General features: G+C 32.4%; 2 protein-coding genes across 2 annotated transcripts in view; both read right to left on the minus strand.

Moving 5' to 3' along the window:
* The window catches only part of LOC134695267 (mucin-2-like), a 41287-nt gene extending 19647 nt beyond the window's left edge, over positions 1-21640 (minus strand). The window contains exons 1-13 of the mRNA XM_063556486.1: positions 21427-21640; positions 11712-11920; positions 10916-10993; positions 9913-10060; positions 8476-8581; positions 8131-8224; positions 7651-7728; positions 6588-6742; positions 5521-5558; positions 4895-5000; positions 4278-4445; positions 3708-3852; positions 2673-2792 (exon numbers count right to left, since the gene is read on the minus strand). Coding sequence (XP_063412556.1) covers positions 2673-2792; positions 3708-3852; positions 4278-4445; positions 4895-5000; positions 5521-5558; positions 6588-6742; positions 7651-7728; positions 8131-8224; positions 8476-8581; positions 9913-10060; positions 10916-10993; positions 11712-11920; positions 21427-21541 — 1560 coding nt within the window. The 5' untranslated portion in view covers positions 21542-21640. The remainder of the gene's footprint in view (positions 1-2672; positions 2793-3707; positions 3853-4277; positions 4446-4894; positions 5001-5520; positions 5559-6587; positions 6743-7650; positions 7729-8130; positions 8225-8475; positions 8582-9912; positions 10061-10915; positions 10994-11711; positions 11921-21426) is intronic.
* The window catches only part of LOC134695529 (mucin-2-like), a 136186-nt gene that overhangs the window by 25228 nt on the left and 85744 nt on the right, over positions 1-25214 (minus strand). The window lies entirely within an intron of this gene.

Genomic DNA, 25214 nt, shown 5'->3' on the forward strand with positions numbered 1-25214 from the left:
CCAAAACCACATAATTTGATGACCTTGACCTTTGACCTTGTAACCTTCGTCAAGGTCATTGCTCCACAAGGTCATTGCAAAAGACCCTATGGGTCAAGGACCTTTTGTTTAAGAGTTTTGCCTAAAAATGGCCTTTTAAAAACCATCGATGGGAGTTATGTCCCTTACATGATGGTAAAATCAATATAGTCATAATGTAAAAAAAGTTGTCCCTTGAAGTACGAAGCATTTTTCACTGCTTAATTTTTTTGTATCTATAACCGTTCAAGAGTTATAGGGAAATCAAAGACATATGAAAATCTAAAATATGACCTTGACCTTTGACCTTGACCTAATTTTCTAAGTTAGGAATCAGGGGACTCAAATAAAAACATTCCAGGGTTATACGGTTAACGGTTTATGAGTTAAAAAAACATACCGACAAATTTATTCCGAAAAGATAGATAACTCCTATAAAATTTCTTCGAATCGCTTCGATCCAAATACGCCAAAAATTACTGAGGATGTAACGAACAATTTTGTAAAATAAATTTGTCATAATCTTTAACGGTTGCGAAGGAGATGCCATAACAAGGAAACAGTGTTTGGGGAGATAACTCCTACAAAGAAAAGTATTCGTTTACGCAGGGTAAATTTCAAAAGCGCATAAACTGTTCGATATCATATACAAAATATCTAAGCGACATATTGCGAAACAAATGTTTATCGCAAGAACAAAATTAGGCGGAAGAAAAAAAAAATAATCAGAAGAAAAACAATAGGTCTTTCCACAGAAAAGTGGAAAGACCTAATTAAAAAACAACACGCACTCCACTAAAAAAAGGGAGTGAAATCAGGTGCTCCCTAAGGGTAAGCATTTCCTGCACCGTATACCGTACCCGTCGTGTTATTTCTTTGTTTTCAGATTGGTAACGATGGAAGGTAATTATGTCTGAGGAAGAATATCAAAATATGATTTCTGACACACTTTTGTCATAATGGCCAAGCAGCTCATGATGGCGACCTTAACATTTCTTGAGTGATGACTTTTATTTGATTGATTCATAGCCCTGTCTTAGCAACTTTTGAGAAAGTAGAATTCCTTGTTACATATATATAATATATAAACATACAAACTACTAACGGAACAGAGGAAATTGCGTAATCTTTTTCTGAAAGGCTCTGGACAATGTGTTAGTCAAGCATACTCGTCCGATACTTTACCGTTTCAGAATCTAATGCATTATGAGTAATATTTTCAGAAGTGTACACCAAAACGTTGTAATTGGTTTTAAACGTGATAAACAATAGAAATTCAGCCAATGAGGTTACGTTATTTTCAGTTTGTTGCACAAATAATGAAATTACCAATAAACCTTTAGATTCTACAAAGTCGAAATGATGTAAATATTTACAAAGTTTTACATTACAACCCCAGGAATCAATATAAGCTAAGCTGTTTTTGGCAAAACATTTCGGAATGTTGGTTCTAAATGATTTATAAGTAATGCTCTTCAACTTCATGCTTTATTTGGTCTTCTAAACTTTTTTCATTCAATCTTCACTGATAATCTTTTGTTTCACAGAACGTAACGTCTAGTATTTTTAATATATTTTGCATCCCTCTTATGTAGAATTTTTTTTATCCTGTTCTCTTTCACAATATTCATCACGTACTTAGTTAAAAGATGTATCTTAAGGTTTTAAATGTTACATGTAGTATTTCACATGACTGTACAAAGAAGGGCTTGTGTGAATAGTGTTTAATGACAGGCGTTGTTCTATTTGCTTAGCACATAACCTTAAATTTTAATAACAACAGACAAATTAAAATAAAAATATTTAGAAATATAAATGCTAGTTTTCTTTTCATTTGATTTATAAACAGTAAGATAAGTTTTTGATATAAACGTTAACCATATGGGTATACATGCTTTCGTAACAACACATTAAATATATATTGTAACATTATGAAAAATTTAATGCAAATACAACATTAAAGGTCGTCGCTTTATATTTATTTCAATATTTATGTAACAGTAGTCGATTTCAATTAAGATAGGATAAAATGGGACTGTACAAAAATCATGAGTTAATACCCACCTGGTATGTAATAACTTTACACATTTATAAACAATTGCATATCTATTTAACAAAAAGGAAGGTCACAAGGAAATTAAATTTAAGTTTGAATTAGGTTTTGAATTTTATATATTTTGTCGTAAGCATCCCAGAAGAGACAGTAAGTGTCGAATGTGCATCTAGCGTAGAAATGTTGAAATCGTTAAAATTATAAAAATGAAAAAAAAATATCAAAATGTTTGTTATTTCAAACGATTTCTGTAAATCAACCGACAGTTATTTGTTTGACTTCTGTAAACTAAATGGGCAACATCCAGAGAGTGTTTTCCTTTCACCTCTCTATTAAAATTTAACTAATTGTGAAAAGTTTCCTTTAGTTAAAACGTTCTACAGATGGGCTTTGAGCTCTGCTCCAATGTGTGCTTTGATTGAAGGTTGACATATTTATCTCTTATTTCGCCAATTAAGTTAAGTCCCAATTGTACAACTCAAGATTTTTGTCACTTACGTAAAAATGTATTTGACACATGTGGTTGTCATACCTACAATGTCAGAGTAGGTCATTTCTAGGGAACACTCGGGAGTATTTTTAGTATTTAATTATTACGTACCTTTTTGTCACCACAAAGTGTTCCATCCCCTCCTATGTTACCATTACAGAACCCGTTTCCAGATGGATCAGCACACCATAAAATAGTACAAATAGTAGAAAAGTCACCATCATATCGATCCTGAAAATAGTTTTTTTAAATCCTGTTTAATTCAAACTTTGTAACATTAACAATAACATACAAATTACCCAAATCAATTTTTAAGTAGAACATAGCGTGTTCTGAACATTATTAACATACCTTTACACAAATTTATCTAGGGACCAGCTGAGGACCACCTCGCTGCGTTGAAGACATATCGGTGGACGTCGGCTGTTATTTTCTCTTCGATTGAGTTGTTTTTTCTTTGACATATTTTCCATTTCCATTATCAACGTTATTCTTTTTCAAATTTATAGATTTCTATTTTTCAAATTTCTTAAAAAAAAATAATTTTAGTTTAAATTTAAAAGTTGTATTTTCTTGGGTTGTCAGATATTTGTTTGATCCAGCATGGTATCCTAAGGTTAATGTCTTGTTCTGTATATGATTTAGTGTTGATGTCAGTCCTTTGATTGTCTATTTCATTCACAACTTTTGTTATCTACAACTTTAAGTTTGTTGAGTTTTACTTGCTCATGCATATACATTTGTATAAAGTTTGTTATTAAAAACATTGCTGTCTTGTGGTTTTTTGTTAGGTTGGGTCTTTCGGTTTGTGGTCTCATCATTTGCTGTATAACTCATTTATGCAGTATCGACAATTAATCTTTTTTTGGAGGGAGGTTATTGTTTTCAATCGATTGATAGATTCTCTGTCTTTAAATGTTTTAGATGGTATGTGACAAAGTACTAAGTTGTCAATGTTGTCCTTGGAAATAAGGTGGAAAATTAAGACGTACAGCATTCAATTTCAAAATAATGTTTACAGAAAAAAGTTTTTGTTTTTAGAATAAAGTTTGGAAAAACTAATGTTTGAGAACAAAACTAATGATCTCGAAAAGATGCATGGTCGGAGTATAATAAAGAGATTAATCACATATCGTTTTAACCTACATTGCAGAAAAATGATCCCGTTCCACGTATCTGCACACACTGTTCATCTGCTGAAAATACTTGTCCTGCTAGTTGTTGGTCATAAGGTGTTAGTCCTGTAGGGTCAAATCCTGCACTTAATGTCTTCATACAATTATTCCCCACTCTGTAATATATACACATTCTTATTCATTGTAGGCATTGAATTCAAAAGTAATAGTATCACAGTTTGACTAAAAGGGGGTTGATGCAATTTTTTATCGGTGTGCGTCAACAGATTTATACATAAGAGAAAACCACATTCTTCATCAACCAACTTAAAATTATCATATTGGGAAAAAAGTCTTTTCGAGTGTTGGTTATAGCAATATGATAAATAATATAATGCTCCAAAATCAGGGAGTCGTGTACATGTTTATGTATATGAGCACTTGCATAGGGTAGATTTCAATCCAACACAGTTCATATAATATTTAACGTTATTTTTTATTTTAATCTGCAGTTTAAATTGAGTCATACAAAAAGCTGACATGATGGTACAATATGCAAGTACATTTGAAATGATTTTTAAAATTACAAATAGTTACTTACGAATCCAATGAATTAATGTAATTCGTAAAATATGTAGTCGAACATGTTGAAAATATCCATGGATGTGTAGCGGTAGATGGGTCGGTTTGGGGACTGACACTAGACGCCATGATATAGGAATCACTACCACTACATCCATTGCCTTCGCCGTCATGTGATGCACTTAAACTGTAACACATAAAAATACACATCTAGAATTCTTTTGTGGTAAAGCGATTCCCCAAAAAATAAATTCACATCATTAAAAACTCATCATAGATACCAGGATAGAGAAATGTTATATTTACACACTAGTACTTTTAAATTGACGACCGAACAATTGTGGAGTTATCATATATATAATACAATGTCTTAGACTTTCGATGCACCTTAGATCTCACCGGGTTCTTTTTTATTGGATAATGTTCCTCAATCTTAAGTTATCTATATTGTGGTGTGTGTTTTGTTGTTTGTCTGTTGTTTGTGTTTCGTTCTATTTACAATGGCATCGTCAATTTATTTTATACTTATGAGTCTGATTAACCCCTTTGTATTTTACGTCTTTATTTTGCCTAGATTATAATAAAAACACGTAAAGACTTTTTCGAATATTTAACAGTTAAACTAGTATAAATTACCAATGTCCCAATTCGTGTGCTGCCACTGATATGATAACAAAGTTGAATTTATCTTCTACAATAGATTGACTACTGCTAGTACAAACACCACCTACATATGCAAGTCCTGTAAAATAAAATATGTAAAATGTAAAATTAAATCAGTTTCTTCTAATAAAGGCAATTTGGGACACATTTATTATGTTCAGGATATGTGCCATAATTCTGAGATTTTCCATTTGAGACAAATTACTGTATACTTTATTTTTCGAAAAAAAACCTTCTTGGCATGTTGTAAGACATGTTGAACAAAACAGCAGCATTTGATATTATGCATCGTAATCAAGCGTACGTATCCGTATATATTCGTTTTCTAATATAATCAAGACAGAAAGGGTTGAAAAGATATCTGACTATGTACATAAGTGGTGTGGATAATGAACAATATCCATATGACAAAAATACATATACGCGGAGTATATAGAAAATGCAATGGCTTTCAACCGACCAAAATCGGGAATACTTAACAAGGTGAATTCATATAAGATAATTAAATGTTCGTGTCGTGGGTTATAACAGTGGTACACAAGAAACCTTTTTACTTGTTGGTATAAACAGAGTGTACGTAATAATTATTTAATGTTTACCTGCATTCCCGGTTGATCCATCAGCCATTAAATCATACCTGTAAATTAAATACAATAATTATATATAAGAAGATGTGGTATAAGTGGTGATGAGACAACCCTCCATCCAAGTAAATCTTTGTAAAAGTCAACTTTAAAAGGCAAAAGTACGGTCTTCAACTCGAAACATTGGCTCACAACGAACAGAAAGCTATAAATAAAGGCTACAGTAGTATACCGGTGTTCAAAACTCATAAATCGATAGAAAAAAAACCAAATCCGGGTCAAAACCAAAACCGAGGGAAACGCATTAAATACAATGAATGACGACACAACATTAAAATATAACACACACAGAAACGAACTAAGTATAGACAAAATCCGATGAGAATAACAAATATAACATAAAAACTAAATACATGAATTTGGGATAGAAAAGTACCGTGACACGTTTTATAATAATGTGAATTCACACTCAAATATAAGAGGAAACAAACGACACAACAGAAGCACAATGTTAAAATGTAACACACACAGAAACGAACAATATTATAACATGTATAGCAATGACCAAATTCCTGACTTGGTATAGGACATTTTTTAAAGAAACAAATGGTGAGCTAAACTTGATTAGTGGCATGCCAAACATCCCTCTTTTACGGCCATGGTAAATATAACATTAATAATCCGATGAGAATTACAAAAATAACATCAAAACTAAATACATGAATTTGGGATAGACAAGTACCATAACACGTCTTATAGCAATACGAAATCACACTCAGCAAAACAGTCACAATCGGGAACAAGTCACGTTTGGTAATTAACAGATAAGACGACGTAATCACAAACCACAATCGAACAGGTGGTAAAAATGTCCTTAGCTAGTTAGGTCAAAGACACATCGTATGGATCAACCAATTCGTGATAACAGGCTCAAAATAGACTAACTGTTAATCTTTTCAAAGAGAAAAACCAATGGACAATAACAAAACATCATATTACATAATATATGTAAGAGGGAGATGTACTTTTCAATCTGACACCAACTCGATATTACAAAACAATATAAGTTAAAAATGACTGACCTCGTAAACAACATAGCATGATCATGGCCGGGTAGACTGAATGGTGGGTTACGATTCCATGTTTGGAACAGTTGGAGAGCAGTTGATGAATCTACTACATTCGGTGTAACTGATGTGATTTTTATTGTTTCTGTCCATGAAGCATCTGATGGTGTCTGCAAAAAGGTATACTAATATATATAAATATGTATACAAATGTAAAAATGTATAAACATGTTTCTCTAATTCTATAAAAAATTTATCCCTTTCTGAACCTATTATATACAAAAATGTAATCAACATGGGATTGACGGTGATCTCAAAAGAGCATTGTATAATATTAAGGGTCACAATCGTTATAGCTAACTGGATGATTAAAAAAATGCTTAACTTCGTGAAATGGAAATGGAACTCGAAAGGGGTTTAAAGAATTTATGTTTTAATCATTAAAGATACAGATTTTTACATAGTTACTCGTGCATTATAGGATTTCTCGAATCTAGATAATTAAATTATATATTTTAAAGTTCTCGCCAAGGCTCGGACTTTAAAATTGATAGTTAAACTATCTATATTAGATAATCCAATTATCCACTGGTACATGTGGTATCAATGAAAGAATCTTTATATGAATATTGAATGAAAGTCCGAATCGGGTTTCTTTAAAATGGAATAATAGGCCAACACTGCAGAAAAACAGTTATGAGCCAAACAATCAAGAATACCGAAAAAAAAGAATTGAGAAAAAATTTGGTGCTGAAATAAAGAGTTTTTACATTTCGCGGGCTGTACGTCAATTAAGCATGCCCTGTAGCGTATGGTTTGATAACGATCTCCGAAATTTTAATATTTTCCTTAAAAAAGGCGTATGCTGCGGATAAAAGAATGTTTCATAAACAAAAATGTACAATATGCTACATTCATACGACTTTGTAGGGTACCAGAGGGGTTACGACTCAATAAAATTGATCTCTTTCTTTATAAGTATAGATACCCTACAGTTCGGTATTATTGTTAATCATTTTACCCTTTCGATCTTTCTATAACAACGATCCTCCCCAACTCTTAGATAAGTGACACATACCTGGGCAATAACTATACCAGCATACACAACATCGATGGTGTACGACGAGGTTTGTATATTCTTGTACATGCCATCCATCTGTAATAAAATGTACACCATATACGTACATTACAACAAAACATAAAAGTCATTTTATAATTGAAAGTATAAATAGTCATTATGTTCAAAATCTTTGACAACGGTTTAAGAATAACTCACGAGCTCATTTGAAAACAACCGTAGATTAAAGTTCTACATATCTATTTACAAATGCTATAAATCTTAAAAGGTGCGTTTACCCGGGTTTTCAGTATCCAACACTACTAGAGAGTCAGTTTTTCCATTTCTGATTTTATTTTACAAACAAACTCGTCAACCGTCTCCTTTAGAATCATTATTTGTCGGGTATATATATCGTTTAGCATGAACCAATTTATAGGTTAATTATATAAGTTTATATATAAGTATGAACACTTTATACTGTATCTATGTAATACTCACACCAGTACAGATAAAAGCATAGTACTGCCTCACTGATGTTAGCGCTTCCGTTTCTTTTTGTGATGCAGATGTCTGTGTACTTTGGTCATACCAACTGTAAACAAACAAATATAGAGGGGTGGTAGAGGTTCAGATTCAGTCATTTTTTTAAAATAAGTTTCAACCACAAGAACATAACAAAACATTCACATAACTGAAATAAAATATAATAAAAAAATGGTAGGATCACACCCCCGCCCCCTGGTTCCGCCAATGGTTAGATTGCTATTATAACAACTTACAACCCAAAAGTTTGTCGCAAATATCAGTTTAGCGTCTTTGTCTATAACATATAAACTAACTTACTATTTATATACAGCATAATCTACCACTATCAGTAACTCTAACTGTTGTAATCCAGTAGCCCTTTTCTGTCTGTGAGGTCTGTTAGAAGGTTGCTTTGTTGTATAAGCTACGAATAAAATCATATCGTTATATTTGTTTTATAAGAGAACAAATTATTACTTGGGATACGTGAACACTATTTGAAATAGATGGTATATTTCACAGTTGGTTTTCGTTCCGTACTTTGTATATAGATGAGACAGGTGTTTTTCTGTTTGAATTGCTTCACACTTGTCATTTTGGGGTTCTTATAGCTTGCAGTTCGTCTTAAAAGAGGGTCGAAAGATACCAGAGCGACAGACAAAACCATAAATCTAAAATAAGCTGTGAACGTCTAGCTAAAAAAGAAAGAAAACTAACAGACAAACAATGCAACAACATAGAAAACAAAAGAATAAGCAACACGAACACCACCAAAAAATAGGGGTGATCTCAGGTGCTCCGGAAGGTTTAGCAGATCCTGCTCCACATGTGGCATCCGTCGTGTTGCTTATGTTATAACAAATCCGGTAAATAGTCTTATTCGGTATGTCACATTCATGAAAGGGAAGGGGATTGTAGTTACGACGTAAGGAACATATCCGATATCATTTGTGAAACGGTTATTCCATAACGGTCAACCAACTCGTGATGGCGTCCGTACAATCTACGAAGAGATGATTTGAACTTCACAATTTGGAACTCTTGGTTTAAAAGCTTCCTTGTCAGCTGCAACCCTCTATCAAGACAATTATGATAGAAAATGCAAGCAAGGGAATATCGTATCAATTCGGAGATGTATACCCCGGATACAGGAGCTGTTGGAATGTTGTAACCTAGAAATGAAACGTTCACAATTGGAAAGCTGAAATCATCTATTTTGTCGTAAAGTTTCGTTTTAATTGACTCAAGGCTCCTGTTGAAGGTCATACTTTGACCTACAATTGTAACGTTTTATACATTGTAACTTGGTTAAAGATTTCTCTCATCGGCACGCACATCTTTTTGTTTATAGATACTTCGGTTTTAATATAGTAATTATTTATTTTTGAAATTTAGCCAATAATATTTCAAGAAAAAAAAAACGAACAGACAAACAATAGTTCAATATTTGTTACAAACTCAGTTAATTATTCATAACATTCACCTTATCACCATCTGCATAATGTTTATGCTTTGTTACAAATCTTGTTTCACTATCATTGATTTGTGCATTGAGTGCACGATTGAAAGTTTTTAGGTAGGAGTCGTGCTTTAACTGTTTTGATTGTTGTGTAGACTGAGTGTGTCTGTTTTGTTAGTTTATACTCTTTTCTCGGTAAATTTGAGTTGTCTTTTGTCTGAAAGTACGTTGTTTCTTGTGTATCTACCCGTTATCGCTTTGTTAGGAATTATCTCTTTACAAAGAATGTGTCTCACCTTTTCCTAGATAGTCGTTGAAATCAATTTCAGTGATTTTTTCCTTCCTAATTTCGAACTGATTAAACCCAGACTGCAGTTTTGTGTACGTCTTATTTTTGGTAGTCTGGACGATATATTCATCGCTACCTATGTTGAAAGTTCCAAACTGTACAAATAGAAAAATAAAAATGATGAAAATATTTCAAAACAAATTTTAAAACATGTTTTTGCGTCACTGAGTAATAATTTGCTTATAAAAGTACATAGTTTACCTTTGTTATAAAGACTAGAAGTCGGAGTACTGATTTTATCAACTTGTTTAGTTTTGGATTATAATTTGAATAAAAAATAAATGAATTATGAGATATTGCACGTTCCGTGACTTTAAATCTGTTAGGAATTCCTTTATGGCCAATTAGTTCACGCTTAGCTATATTTTGTCTATTTCATGTTTATTATACGATAGCTTTTTTTAATTAGCTCCATATGATACAAATCATATGAGTTATTTATTAGCAAAAGAATATGTATAAGAATACGAAAATATATTTAATTGCATTTGCATATAAGTTTACAGGGTGCATAATTAGTCCACGCGTTATCAGATAAATTTAAACATTTTTTAAAGAAATCACAAATAATAGAAGTATTATATAAATTCATGTTATCCTATGAAATATGTAATGATTGAACAGTTTTAAAAGAGGGAAAAAAGATACCAAAGGGACAGTCAAACTCATTAATCGAAAGAAAACTGACAATGTCATGGGTAAAAATGAAAAAGACAAACAGACAAACAATAGTACACATGACACAACATAGAAACTAAAGAATAAACAACACGAACCCCACCAAAACTAGGGTGATATCAGGTGCTCCAGAAGGGTAAGCAGATCATGTTCCACATGTGGCACCCGTCGTGTTGCTTATGTGATATCCTGCTCAACATGCGAATTAGATAGTTGGTTTCATCATGCCTTATAAGGATATGCGTTTTTATACAATAATACATTAACCTTACCATGTGCGTTTCTTTTAACTTATCATATTGGTAAACAAACACTGCACCATGCACTACGTCTTGGTAGAAAACGGATTCCTGCAAATAGTGAAAGATTTTCAAATGCGGAGACATGTCAAATTAAAATTTAAACAAATATTTTTCACCTCAGCATGAGAAAAAAATATTAAGATTTTTAGTTTACATAAAATGGAACATTGTCATACAGTAAAACAAAGAGAGTTGCATAACTATTATCTGAACGGGGTGTTAAAACAATTTCTGGTATTGAGTCAACCAAACAATGCAAAAATAAAAATGTAGCATCAAAGCTTATTGCATGTCTGATTAACTCGTGGCTTCTGATCCTCTCAAATAATGTTCTTCCCTTGTAACATTGCTTACCTTGGCAGTAATCTACAATGAAATTGACAGACAGAATTGAAGTTGAGATAATCGAAGTTAATCTGTTTATCATTATTTTACCTATGACCACGTCGTTGATATTGATGACAACAGCACGTGCGCCGTAAGTTTATATCAATGATTTTTTCATATAACTATATTGTGCTGGGAAAGGAAATTATCAGTCAGTAAGATCAAAGGACAATTTCGTAAAATAGCGATAAAACAAAACATCAAAGTTTATTTTACTAATCTTTGAAAACCATATACAATTTAGCGTTAAATATCGTTTGCTTAAATCTATTATCAAATTGATTTAAACGTACCACTACACAATGTACTTTTAAATTTTTATATTAAGTGGGCAAAAATGGGACAATACCGATACAATAAAAGCCAGACTTGTACGTACAATGCTGTCTTCTAAGTTGTGATATGTCACCGAGTTGCCTTTAAGGCTAAATGTTGGTACCGACGTTCTAATGTTGTCATTCCGGGTCAAATGTAAGTAAAGATGCGACTTTGACAATGGCACATCAAGGTCGTATGTGACTGGATGGAATGTGTCGTCTGTAGATCGTTTAGTTCTTCCTCCCTCTGTTATGTATATATTAATGTATTCTACAAAGAAAAAAATAGCAATTAGATACAATGCCTATTTGACTGATTGGTATTTAACGTCACTTTCAGCACTGCTGATTATTTCATGGTGACTTATTTTATTGGTGGAGGACACCAGAGTACCCTGGTAGAACCAACGACCTTCGGTAGGAAAACAATCAAAGCAAATTAAGAAAGAAGTCGAATGCACCTGCCTCGTGTAGAACCCGAACCAACAAGCAGTGGTGACATGCTCATGGCATCGTTGACAATGTAATGGAATTTGATGCGTCTGTCGTACAAGTGAGAGGTTTAGCTAGCTATAAAACCAGGTTTAATCCACCATTTACTACATTAGAAAATACCTGTAACAAGTCAGGAATATGACAGTTGTTATCCATTCGTTTGATGTGTTTGGAGTCTTGATTTTTGCCTTTTGAATTTGGACTTTCCTTTTTTTCCTCGAAGTTCAATATTTTTGTGTTTTTACTTTTTTATATGAAAACCACTCGTCTATTATTACCCCATCAAAGACACAGTTTAATACAGAAACAACTATATGAATATCACCTCCGATTTCTTAGCTGTTCTTTTGTTTTATATATAGTTCTGAAATTGCAAAATGTTCCCTTAATTAATCTCAGATAAAAAAAAGTTTATCTAAAACTACAAGTGGTCTTTACAGAGGGTTGTATAATTGTTACTATTTAAACTTATTTGTCTAAAATGGAGAGTAATATTCCACTTTGGTCACCGTGTCTTTTTGTTTCAAAATGAATAAAAGAAATATTATTTTGAAATCATTATGGTTTCATATGAAATGAGAATGAGCAAAGTCTTGAATGTCTAGTAATAAACTTCGGATGATAGTTTATTTATAAAAACAGCAAGTCAATGCGTAGTTATAAAGATATCGATGCAGTGAAAAATATAAAATAACAAAAATTCCCTAATCAAATGGCAAGATCAAAAGCTCTAACAGATCAAATCTATGGATAACAACAGTCATACTCCTGACTTGTAAAACGCATGTTCTTATGTAGAAAGTGGTGGATTACACCTTTGTTATACATGTACATTGTAGCTAGCTAATCACTCACTTGTATGACAGTTGCATAAACTATCATTGATTTTACATTTACACGCTTTTTATTTGTTATGTTTAAATCCTGGCACTAGTATATGGTAATAAATGTGACGGATGATTTATAACAATATCCAAAATCAGATGAAAACATCACTGCGATTTACAATAAAATATTCAATCATAATTGCAAATGGCCAATACAGTCACACGCGACTGACTTGAACCCCGAGGAAAATTCAAAACGGAAAATCTCTAACCAAATGATGAAACACTTGTACCAAATTCGTCTCTGTGTGTTTTGCATTGTCGTTTTTTTTTTTTTTTACTTCAGTGTGTCTGTTTGTTTTGTTGTTAATCCCTTATAGTTGATGCGTTTCCCTGGGTTATAGTTTGTAACCCGGATTTGTTTTTTCTTAATATATTTATGAGTTTTGAACAGCGGTATACTACTGCTGCCTTTAGGTATGATAGTAGTACATTAAATTCAGATTAAACTTTGATTCAGAAAGATGATGATAGTCATGCTGTTCTGAGTTTATTTATCATTATATTAACAAGTACGTGATTATCCTTGCTTCGCCATGAGACGTTTGTCGACCTTGGACTGTTTTTGTGTCATCACGATCTTTTTCGAACAAAAAATCAAAGAAAATAAAATAAAATGCCTTTTTGTTAGAAAGATTGTTTACGGTATACGCCCAGTATTATTAATAATAATAAAAAATAAAAAATAAGAAGAAAAATGAATTCAGGTGAGCTATTTAGAAAAAAAGTACTTTACTAAGTATGATTAAAATGTAATCAAATGAAATTGAGATACACTAATCGTATAATATCTTTTTCAGCAGGGTACTTTATGAATATTGTTATCATTAATTGTTTATTTCAAGTGAGATAACTTCATGTGACTGAGACTGATGTGTTTCCTCTAAAGAGCTTCTACCGAAGGTTGTTCACCTGAACTAACGCACTAACTTTTAAGAATGAGATACAACTGTACTTATAATAATTATGTAAATAAGGGTGGAACTGACGGTCACAGAAATCGGTAGAAAAAAACATTCCAGAAAACGAATTAGATAAGTTCAAATCAAATTATAATGTAACAATGTTACAATATGTTACTTTTAAGTTCCTGTTCAGCATGCAGTATTCAAATGTTTTGTTGACCTCTGAAATATTCAAATCAAGCAGTGCAATAAGAGGTTTATAGTTACGATGAATTGTGTTCTTACATTGTTAACCCAATATTTACAGAGTGGCCTCGATGGCTGAGTGGTCTTTTTAGTCGAGCTTCCTATATTACATGTGCTACATGTCTTGTTGTCTTTTTAGTCGAGCTTTCTAGCCATTTTTAGCCATGGTGTTGTTTGTCAGTTTGTTTTAGATTTATGAGTTTGACTGTACCTCTGGTATCTTTCGTCCCTCTTCTATTATACATGTGCCATCTCTCATCAACTTTCTTTTTGTTTTATCGAATATTTGAAGCATGGGTATCACTAATCAACATTAGTTCAAAGTTCAGCTTGTTAAATGTCAAGTTTAAAATCGCTAGTATTACGTCTTGGCTCTTTAAAAATTGCTTTGCTTTAGTTAAAAATCCCTGGTATCTTTCGTTATGACTATTGTGTCTTTTGCAAATTTTCAAGAATAAGCAGATATATACGGTAATTAACTTAATAAGGCCACGGAATTATAAATAAATACAAAACAATTAAAAACATCTACCACCCTGATGTCAATCACACCAATTAACAAAAACAAATTATTGAGCACTCAGCAATCAATGTATATATATGGATTACAAGCTCTTGTCTCTGGATGGGCAACTGAATTACAAACCCGATGGGAGAGATGTTGTTTTTTTTATATTTCTACAGACTATTTTTTACTAACATAACATTATACTAATAGTCACACATTAAATACAGATAAAATTTTGATTCAGGAAGAGGATGGATGTCATGGTGTCCTGGGTTTATTTAAAAACTTTACCAGTGCGTGTTTATTCATGGTTCAGTAGCTGACGATTGATCGACCTTTTTTGGGGTCATTTTGTTTTTAAAAAATAAAGAAAATATTATATTAAACCTTAATGACGAAGGTGGTTTCCTTATAAAGAGCTTCTATTGAGGGTCATTGACTGGGTTTTACGCAGAAAGTTCTAAGAATTAGATTCACGTGTACTTATATTCCTTATGTAAATAAGGGTGGGACTGACGTTCACAGAGACCGGTAGATAAACAGTCCAGAATACGAATTAGATAAGTTCAAAACAAATTATAATAGTACGATGTTACAAGGTTACTATTCAGCAGGCAGTCTATAAATGGTTTGTTGTCATCGACGTATTTGAATAATTAATATGCAAATATTCAAGTCAATCAATTGAATAAGAGGTATATACGAGTTGTTTTCTTATATCGTTAACCCAATCTTTACAGAGGGGTTTTATGGCTGAGTAGTCTAAGTAGTCACTAGCCTGTCAACACTGAAATCGTGTGTTCGAATTTGGCGCGTGATAGGTGTGTTCGACTCCAATCGCAATTTCCCTACAGAAGGTCGGTAATTTTCACCGGGCACTTCGGCTTTCCCAATTGATAAAAGCTTACCACCAGAAAAAAAACCAATAGTGTTGAAAGTGGCGTTAAGCACCAATAAAAAAATCAATCAATGTTTTTGAATGAACAAGGAGCAGAATCTGTTTACCCTTCCGGGGAACCTGAAATCACCCTTAGTTTTGGTGCAGTTCATGTTGTTTATTCTTTAGTTTTCGATGTCATATATATGTACTATTGATTGTCTGTTTGTCTGTCTGTCTTTTTCATTTTTTAATAAGGCCCATACATTACAGGATTCTGGTTTCAGACGGGCACTTAAAAATAAGGCAGGGTTAACCTGTTTTTTTAGTGCTAAAACTTATCCCAACAAAACCGGGTATACGGTACAACTAAACAGAAATATAAACTGTTAAATATCGGTTATGAAGGTCTATCCAAGGAGGTTATCTCCTTGGTCTAACTCATCTAATTGATATTAAGCACAAAACAAGTTCTCCTCGAAACCTTGTTGTGTTGCTTTTCTTTTTTGTCGCTGTTGATTTTCAATATTTACCCATTTTAATTAGTTTTTTATGTCGGATTCTGATCAAATTTGAAAATTTACCAAAATAATGTGATCGTAATAAATGGACAAAAGAAAAAGAAAAAAACAACATGTTAAACAAATAAATTCAAACTATAAAATTTGTCGGTGCTTTTTTCTCGACAGAACACTACGCACTAAGGTTGAATAAATAACACTGTCAGGTTGTGAATGACATATAAATAAATGAAATTTAAAAAAAGAAGGTGAGCAAACATTCATTTTCATAACGTTGTTGTGTGAAAGTTGCGTTTAATTGAAATCTATTATTTGTACTTAGGGCTGACTTTCTGTAAAAATGGACATGTTTTAAAGAGAGGCCAAATATACCTGAGGAACTTTCAAACTCATAGCTCGAATATAAACTTACAACGCTATGGCTAAAAAGTAAAAAAACCGACAAACTGACTAAACAGTACAAAAGACACAACATAGAAAACTAAAGACTAAGCAACACGAACCCCACCAAAAACTGGGATGATCTCATGTGCTTTGGCAGGGTAGGCAGACATATCTTATGGTATTGCATATTCCTGCATTTTGGTTGTCTTAAGTAAAGCACAAAGTTATTTTTCTGAACTGTTTTCTTTCTTTCTTCTATGTGTCATTTGCTATTGTATTAATTTAGATTAAAATGGCCGATTCGTCAGGAGCGGCGGAACCAGGGTACAAGGGATTGGTGCGTAGTATAATTTTGTTCAAAACATTATAAACATTCCGATAATTGACGGAGCAGTGTGCGCTCTCTATCCCCACTCCTCTCCCGTTATACCGCCTCGGATTAAAATATCAACAACTGTAATGGTCTTTTTTTTAGTTTAACCCCTTCATATTTCCTTCTCCCTGTGCAAAGCGTACTGTTTTGAAGAGCATCGGTGATGATTGCATATCTATGGTAGTTTCTATCATTTAGGACTATTATCTAACATATTCCTTGTGAAATACTATTTAGACAACTTATAGTAGTTTGATCTGTTATTTTTTGGGGGTCATTTACACCCTATATACATGTATATCTTTCCATTCATACCGATAAATAGTCTGACACACATATTTACTAATCTCTAAAATATTTCATTAAGAAGGATCGTAATATCGAAAGTACCACAATGACTACCTTAGTCCGTACAGGGTCACGATTTTTAAGACCGTCAATAAATGACCTCAACTATTTTGTTAAATGTGTAGTCGATTCGTGATCCAATCATGTTTTATCACAATAGAAATATCAACATGTATTATCAATCCTATTATATTATATAATTGTAGTATTACTCTATTGCGTAAACATTATTTCATAGTTTGTATGTCATAGAAGTTTAAATCATGTACATGTACTACATTACAGTCATTAAAAGTACTAATTTCTGATTTGTTGGAATACAAACATATCTTGCTATGCCACCGTGACTAAATGGCTATGTATACATGTATTTGTCAATGGACATACATGTATATAGAATTAGACAATGTGTCAATTAACCAGGAATTTTATTGATCTTATCACATTTTCATGTCAAATAGATTGTTAGCTGTATTGTGAAATTTTAAAATAATAATTAGACTAAATAAAAAAAATAGTCTGCCTCTTGGTATAACACAATTGGGTTGGAAGGTAATACTATGTTAAATAATATAATGAAAACTTACACACTCAGATAGAAGTATTAATTTGTGATTTTTTTCTCAAGCATATCACTACTAAACAAAAAGTATTTGGACTTTGACGGTGATTAATCATAAATTAAATGTCCCTAAAATGTGTGAGGGCAGATAAACACATAAGGGGAGGAAGAGAAAATAAAAATACTTTGTTTTTACCCGCTGATATCAAAAACGAATCTATCTAGATCTGCTGTACCAATCAGAGTATAAATTGAGAAAAATGCACAGACAGATGAATAAATCTTGGAATACATGTTTGATGTTAATTAAATAAAAAGATGTGGTGTGAGCCTAAAGATACAACTATCCACCAGAGTCCACATAACATGTATATATAAGCAGCTATAGCTATAAGATACCGTGTAGCCTTCAATAACCAAAATCCTTATTGCACAGTTCGCTATAAAAGACCGCGACATTAAAAAAAATTCAAACAATAAACCTAACCGTCTTATTTATATTAAAACTATTAGATAAATGTGGAAAAAACATGACAGGCATAAATCTACGTTAATTCTTAGGTCACAGGCTTCTAACTTGGGACATGCGCATACAGAATAAAGCTGGGTAAACATGCTTGCGTTCGCTCAGATGGGAATTGTGTAAGAAATCAGTAACAAATGGCTCAACTTGACATATCAGATCCAGGGGTGGATCCAGTCAGTCATTTTAAAAAGGGGGGTTCCCAACCAAGGATAAAGGGGGGTTTCCAATTATATGTCCCCATTCAAATGCATTGATTGGGCAACCCCCCGGAACCCCCCCCCCCCCATCCTTGGATCCGTCAATGTAAGATTGACACGAAGCACAAAAACATCTAACAGAAAGACATAATACAAATTACCGGTCTAAGATAACTCGTAGTTACTAAACGATAGTACAAAATAAAAGATTACCGAATTGACAATTTGCACAAAATACTAAGTGACATGGATGTAAAAAAAACTATATATTATCATTGTATGCCTTCAACAATGGGCAAAAAATCATTTCGCATAGTTAACTGTAAAAGGTCACGATTTGACCCCAAAAAAATAGAGTAAATTGCATGTACAACTAATACATAAAACATTTGGTCTACGAATAATGTATCAATCAAATAACATCCAATGGATTTAGTTAGAAGACATCTTTTAAACAGCATGAGAAGAATACGGAATATTTTATATGACTTTTTAGACCTGCAATTGTTGAATTTAACATTTAATTCTTTTCGTTTTTTGTTTTTTTTTGTAGAGAAGAAAACTAATTTTTCGGTATGTCCTTACCTAAACAAATTATTCTGAACTAAGCTTCATCAGTTATTTTGACCTCAGTGTAGTATACAACTCAATTTGAATTTCTTTGGGAAAGTTATAATATATTATTTCTTGAAGCTGCATTTATTTCATTGAGGTTTCATTGGCTTTTTTCTTATTTTTAAATCGTACATTGTAGTTATAAATATTTTTGTTTAAGGGAAATTTATGAATATAATATATAATTATCACCTTATAAATTTTGCATACATGTAACTAAGTTTACGTAATCTGAATAATTTACTGATACTAATTTTCTGTAAAACCTATAATATGTCTAAAATTATATTACTTAAAAATTATCAAAACATTAATCTACTCCAATAAACCGTTCGCTTTGACACTAATTATAGTGGCGTGAATATATATGTATAATTTAATTGTCAATGTTTTGTAAGAAGTGAGACCCAAACATCGTCTGTATACCCTACCACAAAATGTACATGTAGGTATCCCTATTAAAGAATATCTTGCGGGTTTAACTCTTTAGTTTTACAATGTACAAGAAAGCTTTCTAATTTTATTGTGTAATAAAGTTCAAAGTTGGAATTTTAATTGTCCTTACATTAATTTATATTCAAGAATGTTACAAATTATATACACAGAACAATTGAAACGTAAATAAACAGTAATTCAAGACCCTTATTCGTGTTGACTTAGTAGGGGAAGGAATATTAAAACTTTGCTGAAAAGCAAAAAAAAAACAAAGTTTGCATACATTACTTATGCAAATTGTTAATATCGAATTGGCAAGTATATCGGATTCCTTTGGGTTATTTACTACAGTTAGTTATACCTTTTTAAAATAATCTTCCATCGATTTGTATTTTTAAGTTTTTAAATTCCTTTATCTGTTTATTAACCTATTAGATTTAATATCTATTTTTGAATCAAACTCATTACATTTTATTTCTTTATGTATTGTATATTTTCAACTTATAGTTCTTCTTCTCACATGCTTTATAATAATCATTAGACTATGATGTTATGGATCATGACTTACATCAGTCAATGAGTGGTAAATAATAAACACGAAATATTTAAAAAGTTAATTCGGAGAAAACACATCAGGTGAGACATACCTTTGAATACGAAGATCAATTAATACTTTTAAATTACTTCCGAACATTGAAAAGAGAAACCGAACTTGTTTAGAAATATGTGCGGAGTTACATACCTAGTAGTAAATACAACCAACCAAAAAAAAAAGGATGAAGAAAACAAAAATCGAAGTCCGAAGTATAATTTCATTAATTGACTCCTACATGTACATTTGTCGTGAATTACTTATAACGGCGACTACTATGTGTTATAGGGGTCTCATTTTTGTAATACATGTATATCCCAAGTCTCAGTAGACAAAAACTACACCCAATGTTTTCACATCTCTAACAGTATGATTGATGCTCCTTTCGATCACAGCAAGGGTAGAAAAAGGATGACAAATTAAGAAAAAAACGTGTTATTGCATTTTTTGAGCGAAAAATATGTCTCTTTTCTCTTTTTTTTTTATATAGATTAGACCGTTGGTTTTCCCGTTTGAATGGTTTTACACTAGTAATTTTGGGGCCCTTTATAGCTTGTTGTTCAGTGTGAGCCAAGGCTCCATGTTGAAGGCCGTACTTTAACCTATAATGGTTTATTTTTTAAATTGGTACTTGGATGGATAGTTGTCTCATTGGCACGCACACCACATCTTCCTATATCTATATAAATACAACGATTCCATGAATAATAAGATACCGTTTTTTTCGGGGGGATGGGGGAGGGGGTACTCCTTATGGTGCCCATACTGAGCAGGGTACTAGATGGAATGTCTTCTATGTTATACACAAGATACTGGCGATGAATTTCACGACTTATTATCATGTAAATAATTTGAAGAAAACCGGAACTTCAAATATTGTACGTTAAATTGGCAGTATTCTAAAAATGAAAATATTATTAAATGCAAGCAGATTATGCCTTAAAATCAAATTAGAATTGATTAAATTCTGAAAATTTATAAAGATTATCAACACAGGTATCTGTGCTCCTACCTAAAATGTACTTCCTATATTGTCCTAGCAGTTGTTTTGTTCTGTCTGATTGTAAATATGCACATAAATTTCTTCTCTATAGATATTGAGATTATAGAAATATATACTGGTGCCCTTTCTGTATGTCATGATACATCTAAAGCCTTTCATTTACTCTGGTATCTGTTTAAGATTTAAATTAAAAACGACACATACTTCAAATGCATCAATTATGTTTAGATTTACTATAATAATTACAATTTTTCTTACCTAATAAAACGTTTATATGTCTTAAAAAAATAAAAAAATTCTTACCTAAATTTGTATCCTGATTTTGTCCATGGTCAATTCTAAGAAAACAATTAACAGGAATAATAAAAATCCATACGAAAAATATAATTCGGCATTTGTTCATCGTTACTAAGTCCATCACGAAATACGAATTTTTAAAAAATGAAGAAAATGAAAATTGACTGATAAGTGTCAAATTAAGATTTGGTCAAACGCTTGGTTAGTCGATTCGCTTGACAAGTTTACTATTTATTTCTGTGTAGTGGAATCAAGAGATTATTTAAATATATTTGATAGAATGAAAATACTTATAATGACCATTGGATCATAAGGACTTTGAAATATATACCCGGTATTTATAACCTGCGTGGGACTTAAGAATTATATCTTTTGAACGCAGCTGGACGAAAAAATAAATAAAATTTAGGATAAACACGTTCTTATTTGCATTAGAAAAGGATAATGACAATTACGGGTACAAACAGGACGTAAAGATGCTGCCAATCATAATTATTATACATCTATATTTTATGGACTATAAAATGGATGTTGAGCAACCATGCAATAAAGATATTATCTAGAACATGTATACTTTATTTATTGCGATGAGGTTGCATTTTGACTTTTTAAATATAATTTGTCGTTATTGATTGCCTCTATGGTTGTTATTTCGGAACATATGCAAAGGAGTAGGTCCGGTAAGGGCCGATTTTGACCTCAAATTTCAGGTTCATCTAACGAAAGATTTTGAACACTCTTTAAACGCACAAGTGTCTATTACAATTATTTCAATTAGTTTATGTGAAAGATTTTAACTGATTTAGTCATTAAAAACGCTCCGATTCAAGCTTAAATATGAAATATCTATCAAATATGCTAAAAAACGTCACTTTTCGGATGGTTTTTGTCAAAAATGAAAGTGACCACATCCGTGTTCATCCTCAACCTTTATATATAGTATGTTTTATCATCAAATACAACTAACATTTCATTATTATGAATAAACACGAATGCGGCCACTTTCATTTAAGACGGAAACCGTCTAAAATTTAACTAAAATGCTAAAATTGTGAAGATTTCAGTAATTTAGCATGACTTGATGAAGCTAGTACCCGATATATGTGCATTGTATTGTCAAAAACAGCCTATATTTATGTAGCAGAAGCATTCTACTTTCCAGTAAATAGCTAAAAGATTATATTTTCACAATTTTGTAAAACTGCTTTATTTTGAGGCCAAAAAGGGGTCTTACTGAACCTACTCCTTTTATAATGTAACTATTTTTTTTTTATTTGCAGAGCGTTGCCAACAGACAGTTGTTGGCATGACACTGGTTATGTTCTTCTCATATATTTTATGATTGCATAATACTAAACCCCTTACGGGAAGGATTGTGCCTGATAATCCTATGATGAAGACATATCTTTCAATCAGTTTAATTGAGGTCTGTAGCTGGCATGTCAGTAACTGATAGAAGTCTGTTGTTATTTATGTATTATTGTCATTCTATTTATTTTCTCTTGTTACCTTTTCTGACATCAGAATCGGACTTCTCTTGAACTGAATTTTACTGTGCGTAAATGTTATGCGTTTACTTTTCTACATTGGCTAGAGGTATAGGGGGAGGGTTGAGATATCAAAAAACATGTTTAACCCCGCCGCATGTTTGCGCCTGTCCAAAGTCAGGAGCCTCTGGTCTATGTTAGCCTTACGTATTTTTTATTTTAGTTTCCTGTGTATATTTTACAGTTTAGTATGGCGTCCATTATCACTGAACTGGTATATTTGTTTAGGAGCCAGCTGAAGAACGCCTCCGGGTACGGGAGTTTCTCGCTGCATTGAAGACCTATTGGTGACCTGCTGTTGTCTGTTCTATGGTCGGGTTGTTGTCTCCTTGACACATTACCCATTTCCATTCTCAATTATAGTGATTATGTATGCAAACATAATTTCAAATATGAGAGCTAAGGTAATATGTTGCAAACACATTCGAAGAAATGAAAACATTGGTGGCCTTCCGCTGATTTTACTCGTAGGTCGGGTTGTTGACACTTTGTCACATTCCCCATTTCTTTCTTAATTTTATTTAAGTCTTCTTTTTTCTTTCTCGATCAACCAGGACAATCATTTACTAGAGCAGCAACTATTCCCAACACGGGTAAGTTGCTATAAACGTCTATGAATTTAGTGGGAGATATTATGGACATAATTGTGCAAATCGTGATACAAGCATGAAATTTGGTATAAAGGTTAACTAAATGATACTTATAAAAAATCCGCTGCTGGCCAGAAAAAATAATCATTTTTTCAAGATGGCCACCACACATTTTGAAAATGGCTTCATAACAAATTAGCCAGTATTTGTTAATCCTTTGAAAGGTGTTTTATATGTAAAATCCATTGTTAGATTTGATAAAAAGAACATGACAGTTCATAAATAACGTCTAGACAATACATTAATGAAACTTAAGGTGACTTCCGGTTTCAAAATGTCGGCTAACGAGTAAAAAAAATCGATTTTTTTTTACTTTCAAGCAATTTTACAAGGGATTTAAATCCTTGAAAGAAGTGTTATGTATAATTCAATGTAAGATATGATAAAACGTTTACAACAGCTCCTTAGTACGACAAAACAACACATAACTGAAGAAAAATAGTGGTTTCCGGTTCCAAATTAGATGCAAGTACGTAAAAAATATTTTAATAATTTTCATCAACTTAACAAGTAATAACACAAGCATGAAAAACAAGCATGATATTTGGTATACAGGTGGACTAAACGATAATTAAAAGAAATCAGGTGCTGGCCATCAAAAATTTCCATTTTTTCAAGATGTCCACTGATCATTTTAAAAAGGCGTCATATCCAGGTGTAAATCTTTGAAAGTTGTATTATAGGTATAATCCAATGTAAGGTTTTATAAAGCGTAAATTACAGTTCGTAAAGTACGGAAAAACAACACATAAATGACAAAAAAGAGTGATTTCCAGTTTCAAAATGGCGGCAAAATGTTTAAAAATGTTTTTTTTTATAATTTTCATAAACTTAACAAGTGAAATCTCATTCTTTGTTAAGATTAAATGCCTAGTTTTGTTAGAAAGACAGGTTCGTTATCTTTAAATTATCGGACAGTAGCCAATAACAAAACTCGCACAAGGAAGGACGGTAGCATTTACAGGCACCAACACAACTGGATTTTTCGCCTCCTCCTTTCAAAAGTTCCCGACAGGAGAATGCAACTTTGGATATGCTCTTTGGATGTGCTCCGAAAAAAACTCTTGTAGGCGGAACTACATCACAATGCCGTTGCTTCCTTGGTAAAAATTTACATCGTGCCTCGTTAACAGCAAATAGTGATGTTGTTCTGTTATACATGATGCAAACAAATGCTTCTTTTATGTCCTTGTATGTGTCTTTATACTTCAGCAAAGAAATAAGTACGTCCCTTACATGTTGAAATACTTCCTATGTCATCCAAACTGACCTATTCCCTTAGTGTCACATGCACCGAATGTATGAATGAAAGGAAGAGTAGCTACACGAGGACCAAACGCATTTGATATATCAAGTACAGGAAGGCATCAAAAGTCTTCATTCAGCCAAAACCTATTCACAGTTTGTTCCACCATATTTTTGCAATTCTTAATACTACTACATCTGTGTCGGTGCTACCTTAAATTACCGTCCTACAACAATTTTCATGATCAGGCCGAACATGGACAAACATTCGTATATCTGCTTCTCCATGCTTACAAGGGGTAGCTGGAAAGTATCCTTATTAGTCTCTACAGAAGCATTTCTGTCGGCAAGA

Source organism: Mytilus trossulus, chromosome 13 (assembly GCF_036588685.1).
Source record: "Mytilus trossulus isolate FHL-02 chromosome 13, PNRI_Mtr1.1.1.hap1, whole genome shotgun sequence".
NCBI lineage: Eukaryota > Metazoa > Mollusca > Bivalvia > Mytilida > Mytilidae > Mytilus > Mytilus trossulus.